Source organism: Saccopteryx leptura, chromosome 11, assembly GCF_036850995.1.
Source record: "Saccopteryx leptura isolate mSacLep1 chromosome 11, mSacLep1_pri_phased_curated, whole genome shotgun sequence".
NCBI lineage: Eukaryota > Metazoa > Chordata > Mammalia > Chiroptera > Emballonuridae > Saccopteryx > Saccopteryx leptura.
Genome location: NC_089513.1, coordinates 66,094,263 through 66,104,631, shown reverse-complemented (window position 1 = coordinate 66,104,631; position 10,369 = coordinate 66,094,263). Strand labels below are relative to the sequence as shown.

The window sequence follows — 10,369 nt, the reverse complement described above, 5'->3', positions numbered from 1 at the left end:
AAAAATAAACCTTTGTACTTCCTAATAATTAGACTCATTACTGACTAAAATTAGCTGAGACTGTCTAAATTAGGTTTTTATTATAAAAGATAAGTTTGTACTAAGATTTTGCAAACCAGTCAAGTCTCTCTGTCTACTGCCAAAGAACTGTTAACAGTCACTCAACTCAAAGGGAAAAAACATTCTTTCTCTTTAACAACACATTAACACCAGCCAGAATTTATATCATGTAGACTACTGAAAGCTATTTAGACTGTTACTTCAAGCTTTTGATTTGCCAGGGGGAAAAGTTTACATATAGATTTATCCTGACAACTGAGATGTAAAGAACTTTAAAAACAACTTAAAAGAACGTAAAACAGGTAACAGGATACTATGTTATACTTTCATGGGCCATTTGATGACCACTGCCACTGAAAACTGGCTATGACAGCTGACAAACAGTATAGGGTACCTACCTCCGATTAGAATTGTATCAAATATGGTGTCACTTAGCGCATATACTTAAAGGCAAATGGCTGGGCTAAAAGTTTCCTTACTCTCAGGAAGCGAGATAAAAATGCCCACTCTTGGGATAGAAGCATTTTTCAAATTCTGTGCAAGACTTTGAATAGAAACTTGGTAAGTTCTAAAAGAATGTATACCTAGTCATTAAAACCCACCACTGTAGGCAAAGTCCATGAGTATTACTGAGATCAGATGCTTTAGGATATCTTGGAGAGATTTAGTTTTCATGGGAATTAACTTTTTATGGCAGTACAAAAGAAATTTTACATCACACAAAACACTAACAAAAACTTTTTAATACTATGCCTCTCCCATGCACTATGATGCTTAAAGTTATTAGGAAATATTGACAGGATTATCATCCAGTATTTCAGTTATTTTGAGGCAAACCTAAACTGACAGTATAACATGAAGTAATGGGAGTAAACTGAGATGGGGGAATGAGTTTATGAATGAGCCTGCTGACTACTCAGTGTTTGAATCTCAACACAGCACTACGAATGTAGTAAATCATTAGGTGATAAAACTTTGCTTCTTGTGAAAAATGGATCTAAAAAGAAAGCCAACTACTGGTACTAGTAATGAAAGATAACCAAATAAATGATAGTTCTTAACCATAAAATAGAAATTACATATAAATTAAATAGAATGTAGTACCTAAGAACTATGATGTGAATAAACCTATTGTATGCTCTTCACACTAGGTAAACTACCCAAGTTGACAATTTCCTAGTAGGAAAAACTGAAAAATTGATTACTAATATCCAATAGAATAAATAAAAGCTTCTTTTAGCATTTGAACTAGGTGTGCATGAGTGTGTCCACATACACAGGACACATTTCTCAGCCTTCTTAGAACGTACAATGAGAATGCTACTATGTACTTGAAAAAAAAAACCGGTTGACTTATTTTCAAGTATGTTTCCTGAAGACTAGCAGTATGCTCTCTCAAATTAAAAGTAAAGACACAAGGCCAGGAAGTGCCAACTTTTAGCACCAGAGAGACTTAAAACTCCATAGAATGTGAACGGCATTACAAATCAGAGAATTTACCAATCTTGTTCTGCAGAATTGTATTTTTCTCAAGTGAAAAATATTCCAGGTTTATGCCAAATAGATTTAAAAAGCTAATCTCTTTTAAAATTTTTTCATAATTGTAATTTACAATTTTATATAAAATAAAAGCACTCTTATACAATGCTCAAAGTTTCAGAGATGTGAAAAAAGAAAAATAAACTTGAAAACAGTTTATACAAATCGAGGTCCCAGAAATGAAAATGAAAAGTAGTCTCTTAGAGAAAGAATGGTGAAATTCAGTGTGTATTTTCACTAACACACCCAAAATCTGTTTTGTGGACAGCCAATTTTGGCTGCCAATTCAAACTGCCACCTGTTTCCTTTTATCAACACTAAATCAAGTCGGAGGCAAGACACTGAAAGGACAACACTCAAATAGAAAGAGTAACTTCCTTCCGGGGTCAACAATCTCCAGCTATCATTCAGAAGCTGAAGTTATTTGATGGCTTCGGACGCAGTGTCCGTTGAGTTTTCCTTTCTGACCTGAAGCGACTCACTGCTGATGGACAATAATTCTCGAAGTTCCTTATTTTCAAGCTGGAAAAAAAAAAGAGTATGTTTATTTCTGGTATTTTGACTGTCAAACGGCATCAGAACACTTTGTTTTGGGCCAGAAACAGAAAGCATATTATATATTAGTAGTAATATAAGAAAAAATTTATTGAAAAAGTCCGAAGTAGAAGAAATGCACTTTAGGAAATGAGTTACAGAAGCAAAAGAAGGGGAGCTTAGGAGAAATAGAAACCGCACCTAAGGGGCGAAGGCGTAGTCATGCTCCAGGGAGAGAGAGCACCAAGCATATTATTTTAACTTTTAAAGTTTTAAGGAAACAAAAGAACTTAGAATTTCCCCAAATACTACTTATTTATTTATTTATTTATTTTTAATTTTTTAATTTTTAATTTTTTTTACAGGGACAGAGAGAGAGTCAGATAGAGGGATAGATAGGGACAGACAGACAGGAACGGAGAGAGATGAGAAGCATCAATCATCAGTTTTTCGTTGCGACACCTTAGTTGTTCATTGATTGCTTTCTCATATGTGCCATGACCGCAGGCCTTCAGCAGACCGAGTAACCCCTCGCTCGAGTGAGTGACCGTGGGTCCATGCTAGTGAGCGTTTTGCTCAAGCCAGATGAGCCTGCACTCAAGCTGGCAACCCCGGGGTTTCGAACCTGGGTCCTCTGCATCCCAGTCCGACGCTCTATCCACTGCGCCACCGCCTGGTCAGGCTACTTATTTATTCATTGAACAAATTTACTGATCAATTTTTATAGGCTACAAGTTAGGACTACAAAAAAAATAAAAATAAAAAACCAGGATTCCTCTCCACTGGAGGTATTCACTGCTTGTCATACTCTTCATGGTTCCCACAAGCTATACTATCTTTCAAATTCCTAATATTTCACTCTACTCAATCTTCTCTCCTAGAGAAAGGAAGGAAAAGGGGAGAAGAAACTACTTATTATCCACATAACCAGGGAGCATGTGGTTGTCTTACATAGTCTTTCAACCATCTGTAGGGTAGGTGTCACTGCCTATATCCACATTCTCTTTAAGATGAGGAGACTGTGGCTCACAGAATTCCAAAAACTTGTCCAAGCTCAGATGATTTGGATGTGGCATTGCTGAGGTTTCGATATGATGGCCATCTTTTTCTACTTAAAGTATTAAGTAAAATTTGTCTCCCATTTCCTTAGGGCTGTTTCCATAACTAAGGAGAGTGTTTGAACTTCTAGTATTTGAACTGACTCCTAATTCCTACTCAGGACCCTTTGGTTTCCAGATAGGGCAGTTAGCATTCTTCATCCTTATTGTTCGCAGAAAATTCTGGTAAACCACAGTATTTTTGGGATTCAACAAAAGTCTGAGCCTACAGTCATTAAATCTTCTAGCATATAAACTGCTTCCCCCAGTACTTTATATCTCTCTCCTAGCATTTATATACCATTTCATATCATGTAAGTACAGTAAGTCCTCACTTAACATCATCGATAGGTACTGCAACTTTAAGCAAAACAATGTATAAAGAAACCATGTTTACCATAAGCTAATAATATAATCAAGAGTCAAGTTCCTACAGCATCTCATCAACATTGATGAAATGACGTTGAAAGAAATGAAGTTATCTGAGGACCTGCTGTGCTAGTCTTATTCCTTACATTAGACTCTGAGCAGAAACCCTTGCTTTATTTTTCTCTGGTATTTTTCAAAGGGCCCATGATAATATCTGATAATAAGCAGCATTCAAATCATCAATTACGTTTTCCCTTAACAATTTTATGGGTGCACTAACACCTTTCTTTGTAAATTATATCCATTTTTTTCCAAAATATTACATGAGCCCAGCTTAGTTGGTTAGAGCACTGTCCCTATATGCTAAGGTTGTGAGTTTGATTCCTTGTCAGGGCACATACAGAATCAAATCAACTAATGAATGCATAAATAAGTGGAATAACAAATCCATTGTTTCGCGCTCTCTTTCTTTTCCTCTCTGCAACATCAATAAATAAAAAATAGCTTTTAAAAAATCAAGGCTTCAAGCCTTATAAAATAAAAAAAACACTTTTAATAATTTTTACCTCTTTATTATTTACTTCAATAATTTTAAATAATATGCCTGTACTTCTGTTTCCTTCAGACATTAACTATTTGACTTCCTTTTATGGTAGATGAAGGGGTGTGTGTGTGTGTGTGTGTGTGTGTGTGTGTGTGTGTGAGACAGAAAGACAGAGAAAGGGACAGAATGGGATAGACAGGGAGAGATGAGAAGCATCAATTCCTCGCTGTGGCTCCTTAGTTGTTCATTGATTGCTTTCTCATATGTGCCTTGACTGGGAGGCTATAGCAGAGCGAGTGACCCCTCGCTCAAGCCAGCGACCTTGGGGTTTCGCAATTGGGTCCTCTGCGTCCCAGTCTACACTCTATCCACTGTGCCACCGCCTGGTCAGGCTAGATGAGGGATATATATAATATATATATTTTTTAATACTATTATGTGCTGTGTGGCACCATCTGTTTTTTTTTAAGATTTAATTTATTGATTTTACAGAGAGAGGAGGAGGGGTAGGAATGAGAAATCTCAACTCATAGTTGCTTCACTTTAGTTGTTCATTGGTTGCTTGTTGTATGTGCCTTGACCGGGTAAGCCCAGGGTTTTAAACCAGTGACCTCAGCATTCCAGGTCGACACCGTCTCCACTGCGCCACCACAGACCAGGCTAATGAGGGATTTTAATTCACATGTAATCTGTCCCTTCCACACTGCTCTCTTGATATGATAATATCTCAATTTCTAGCCAGTACAAAGTTGCCATTTTCATTATTTGCATTTCCTTTTTCTGAAATGGGTTTGGAGTTTTAATTTTAAATCATTAGCACAGAGAAAACATCAATATACTGCAGTGATAGGATACTGATGGCATACCTTCCAGACTCTGAAAGTCCCTGAAATATTGTGAACCTAAAGTAGCAATAATCTTACCTCTAATTGGGCTAGTTTTTCTTGTATCTTACAATATTGATCATCATCCACCTGAACTGCTTTCCTCATCACTTCTCCCATTTCACAGATTCTGTCAATCTGACTCTCAATTTCCTGTGACGATATCAACACAAAAAGGTGAAAAAGTCATCTTTTCTACACATATGAAGTTCATGAGACCATGTGCGTTATAATGTTAAAAAGTTCATTTAATCTGTGCTACAGAGCTTACACTGGCATTTCACTATAATTTGAGTCTTCAGGGGTAAAGCCATAATAAAGTCAACTTGCAATATTCACAAATAATTTGTTTTCAAAAGATTGCTTCTGGTCTAACCACCCACTGGATGTTGGACAGCATCACTAAATGGCTTTTTACCTTAAACTTGAATACTTTTATTGGCAAAAAGTTTACCACATTCCAAGGTACCTTATTCCGTCTTTGGACTTATGAGCTAAAAATCTTTCTCTTTTCATGTTCAAGTTTTCTCTTCCAGACAAAAGAAAATAAAGTTTACTTTTCTTTTCCAGATGAAAGCCATTCACATATTTAAAATATCCCTGTTCCCTAAGACTTGTTAAGTCAGTAAAATGTTTTCAATGGAATCTAAGATGAAACTTTTAATAAATTCCACTGTGGCAAATAGTGAGGCACCAATCTATTAATCCAGGATTCAATGAAACAATGCATGTGACAAGACAACTATGAAGCACTTTACGGACATAACAATTACTGGGTCTCCCAAGTTAAATCATAACCTACCCTCTTCTTTCTATTCACATCTTTACAAAGCTACAGCAAAACCAACAGTGAATGTGATAAACTTGAAAGGAAAACAAGCCTACATTTCTTCAAAACAGGCACACAAACTAAAACAGTTTCAAGATTTCAGTTTAGTTCATTTAGAATTTATTCATCAAAGTTTCTTACTGCAGAGTGAGACTGGTGAGCTTTCAGGACTGGTTCAGCATCCACTGCTTTTTTAGCAACCATTAACTGTAACATCTGTTTTCGGTATTTGCTCATGATGAGTTCCAATGCATCCTGGTGTTCCTCCAAAGAAACCCATAGCTCTATCAAAAAATAAAATAACTTGGCAGTGATGTCTGAGAGATAGCTCTCAAAACCAAAGTCTTTAACAGTTGGAATTTTATGACACTCCATGAGATATTCTGATTCCATATTTGTAAATACAAATCAGTGTTTAAGTTGACAAAACATAACAGTTAAGGTCAATGAGAAATATAACTTTCTAGACAGAGACAGCATAGTTCGGTAGAAACACGTGGTTTGGAATCAGAATGCATGGGTTTTTGTTCAGTTTTAGCCTAATACTCTTAAGCAGATCATTTAACCTCTCTGCGCCTACTTCTTATCTGTATTGTAATACTATCTGGCTCATCTATCTCAATATGAAAATATAATAATACAATAGGATGATACATGCGGGAACCCTCTATAAATTGATATACAAATAATCATTCATACTACTATTATTAATAATGGTACTAATCAAACCTAAGAATAATATCCTGGGTATAAAATTCAACTCTTCTACTTTGCACAAGAACATCAAATAACCTTCAATCTTAACTTTAGTACATTTGAATATTTAAACTTTACATTTCAATGCCTTGAGGATATTGACTCTTGTTAGCAAGCCTCCATCTGGGGATGTCTAAATAAGCCATGCAATAATTCAACTCTACTAACCACCTCTTTGATAAGCTGTCAGTAAATGTAAAATCAGTCAGACAACCTTGAGAAGGGTAATGTAACAAACTTTATTTTACTGAACCAGCACAGGATAACTCTGTTATTAAAAGTACTGACTTGGAAATACATATAGCACGTGCACTTTAGTGAACAGTTGGGCAGTTTTGCAAGAAGTTTCGAAATATTACTGGGTATGAGAAAATCATTATAACTATACAAAAGGCCTGACTAACCTCTGTTTTCCTGCTGCAAGCCTCTAATCTGTGTATTCTCTTGGGACAGCAGAATGTGAGGTTTGTATTTGGACATGTCCTTTATATCGGATGCATCCTCTTGATACTGGACAAACAGAGACAGACTAAGCGCGCCGTAAACAGAACAGCCGCGGATGCAACTGACGAGGCAGCAGTCAGGGCTCTAGGGCAGCGTTCTCAGCCACGATCCCGCAGAAAGGTCTCACTGCCGCCCCCTGACATCGGGAATACATTCCAGCCGCAGGTCCCACTTGACCTCGCCCTCCACCCATCAAGGGCCCAGAACGTGAGGACACGGACGCCCACCCTCTGCCTGACCTGGTCCGGAAGCGCCGTCCCCGCCTCCCGCATCGCCGACACCCGCCGGTGCAGCGCGGCCGACTGATCCACCAGCGACTCGGCGGCCGCATCGTGCTCTCGCAGCCTCTCCAGCAGCGTCTTAGCGTCCGTCAGGATCTTCTCGATGGTACAGCTCATAGCGACCACAGGGCCACAGCACTGCACCCCTATACCAGTCGCTCAGATCGTCCCCAAGCTGTCCCAGCGTCACAGACGTCACTTCCGGGTGCTTAAAAGGCATCTGGGCAGCCGTCATACGCGCCTGCGTAGTGGCTGTCAAGTCCGGCGATGATCCGCTTTCACCAGTCTTCCCAGCGGCCCCGCCCCGCACAGAGCCGAGCCTGCCCTTGCCACGCCCTTGGTATCCAGTTCCCACGGCCTAGTGGGCAAGTGGAGTTTTGCAGGATCTCTGGGATGGTGAAACAAGGAAAGGCTTAGGATAGACTAAGCCACAGGAGCCTAAGTGGGGCTGCTTTGGCTCCCTAGAAATGTGGGAAAGAAATGGGCGTTGGCGGGCTACTTTAGCTCACTGGGAAGTCAGAGAAAAGGGGGCCTTGGAGGCAGGTTCAGGGGTTAGCTCTCGCTGCCCATTGCTCCTTTGGTTGCAAGTCTGGTGGGGACTCTTAGAGTTTAGGAAATGCAGGCCTGAGAGGGAAGAAAGGCGTGGCTGTACTTCCTGCTGGTTTTGATTGATGTGGATTGTTATTCTTTTTTTTTTTTTTTGTAATTAGATTTTTTAAAATTGTGGTAAGATACACTACCTTAACGATATTAAATGTGCAGTTCAGTCGTATTAAGTGCATAGACAATGTTGTGCACCATCACCACCATCCATCTTCAGAATCATTATGCAAAGCTGAAACAGTATCCATTCATCATTAGCTCCCCATATTGCCTTCCTCCCAGCCACTGGCAAACACTGTTCTACTTTCTGTCTCTACAAATTTGTCTCTGTAGGTACCTCATATAAATGGAGTCATACAAACTGTATTTGTCATTTTGTGACTGGTTCATTTCACTTAGCATAATGCTCTCAAGGTTCATCCATATGTTTCACAATTTATTTTTAAGGCTGAAAATATTTCATTTTTTTACATATATCACATTTTTTTAATCTGTTCGTCCATAGACGGACACTTGGGTTGCTTCCACCTTCTAGTTATTGTGAATAATGCTGCTACGAACACAGGTCTGCAAAAGTCTATTTGAGTCCCTGCTTTCAATTCTTTTGGGTGTATACCCAGGAGTAGAATTGCTGAGTCATACGGTAATGCTATTTAAAAATTTTGAGGAACCATAATATTCTCCACAATGGCTGCACTATTTACATTTTCATCAACAGTGCATAGGGTTCCAATTTCTCCACATCCTTGATATTTTCTGTACTGACAGGCATCCCTAAAAGTGACAGAAAAGGAGAAGAAACACAGAGACCACACAGGAGGAGATTGTGTAAAGATGAGGGCATAGATTGGAGTGGTATATCTACAAGCCAAGGAATGCCAAGGAGTGCCTACAGCTACCAGGAGTTAGGAGAAAGGCATGGGATGGCTTCTCCCAGAGCCTCAATTTCAGATTTCTGATCTCCATAACTGTAAGAATAAATTTCGGTTCTCTTAAGCCACTCAGTGGTAATTTGCTATGACAGCTCTAGGAAACTGATACATACTTACATGTTTGGTTTTTTGTTGTTGTTGTTTTGTGAGAGGAGGGGAGACAGAGAGACAGACTCTTGCATGCGCCCCAACCAGGATCCTCCTGGCAAGTCCACTAGGGGGCGATGCTCTGCCCACCTGGAGCCATTTTTTAGCATCTGAGGCAGAGGCCAAGAAGCCATCCTCAGTGCCCGGAGCCAACTAACTCTAATCAAGCCATGGCTGCAGGAGGAAAGGAGAAAAGAGAGAGAGAAGCGAGAGGCAGAGGGGGGGTGAGAACAGATGGATGCTTCTCCTGTGTGCCCTGACCGGGAATTGAACCTGGGACTCTCCACACACCGGGCTGACGCTCTACCACTGAGCCAATGGTCTAGGGCCTACATGATTTTTTAAACAATGAAATCACAAGAACATCATTGGTATTGTTATTTATTTATTCTTTGTGTATGGAAATTAAAAACAAATAAACAAAAGCAATGACTGGTGAAAAATTTAAATAAACAAAATCAAATCTCATTCAAATTCACAGAAGAGAACCCAAGTAATAGGCATTTTGGATATTATCAAAATGTTGGGGAGACATAAAGCTGGATGATCCTAGTTATGAAACCCTATGTATTCTTTACCACTATGCTATAGTGAGTATTAGGGAAGGGTGGGGAGTTAAGAATGTGTTTCTTATTGAGAAAGGAGATAAAATCAGGTGCTAAGAATGCTAGTGGGGGTGGTCAGGGAATTGCACAAAAGTTTGGAGTAAAGTAATTACTGAAGTGAATCAGAGTGTGTATCATTTATTTATCTATTGCTGCATAATAAACGACCTCAAAATTTAGTAGCTTAAAACAATAACCATTTCTTCATGAGTGTGTTAGGTAGTCCTTCTGGTCTGGGTCAGGCTCAGCTGATTCTGATTTGTGAGTGGTTGGTAGGCAGAGGGCTAGCTGGTCCTGGATAGATCCACTCACCAGTCTGGTGGTAGCCCAGCTGGCTACTGGAGTGATGCGGGTGACTGGGCCATCTGTCTCTCATCCTCTAGTAAGTTAGCCTTGTCTTGTTCACATGGCTATGGGATTACAAGATCACTCCACGCCCCAATGTGCACATGTTTTTTCAAGTTTCTGCTTACTCATTCATGTATGCTACAACGTCTCATTAGCCAAAGCAAATTATGTGGCCAGCCCACATTCAAGGGGTCTGGAGAAATAGATTCCACTTTTTATGGGAGAGAAAAAATGTGTGTCAATTTTCACAGCCTACCATGGACAGAGAGGCACTGATGCTTAAAGGTAAATGAGAGGTGTTAGAAGTCTGACTAAAATGAGAAATTGTATATACTTT

General features: G+C 39.3%; 1 protein-coding gene across 1 annotated transcript; it reads right to left on the bottom strand.

The window, feature by feature from the left end:
• Positions 1–782: 782 nt before the first annotated feature.
• Positions 783–7,638, bottom strand: SIKE1 (suppressor of IKBKE 1). The gene is made up of 5 exons (XM_066352657.1): positions 7,356–7,638; positions 7,017–7,122; positions 5,998–6,140; positions 5,067–5,180; positions 783–2,121 (listed from the first exon to the last, which is right to left on the bottom strand). Exons 1-5 carry the CDS (start codon positions 7,512–7,514, stop codon positions 2,020–2,022), a joined length of 624 nt encoding a protein of 207 aa, XP_066208754.1. The 5' UTR covers positions 7,515–7,638; the 3' UTR covers positions 783–2,019.
• Between the last annotated feature and the right edge of the window lie 2,731 nt (positions 7,639–10,369).

Excerpts from the sequence above, each read along its gene's own strand:
- SIKE1 (XM_066352657.1), bottom strand. The coding sequence starts at position 7,514 with ATGAGCTGTACCATCGAGAAGATCCTGACGGACGCTAAGACGCTGCTG. Across the intron at positions 6,141-7,016 it reads CTTGCAGCAGGAAAACAGAG|AGCTATGGGTTTCTTTGGAG; the intron begins GTTAGTCAGGCC and ends ATTTTTTGATAG. Across the intron at positions 2,122-5,066 it reads AAAAACTAGCCCAATTAGAG|CTTGAAAATAAGGAACTTCG; the intron begins GTAAGATTATTG and ends TTTTTTTTCCAG.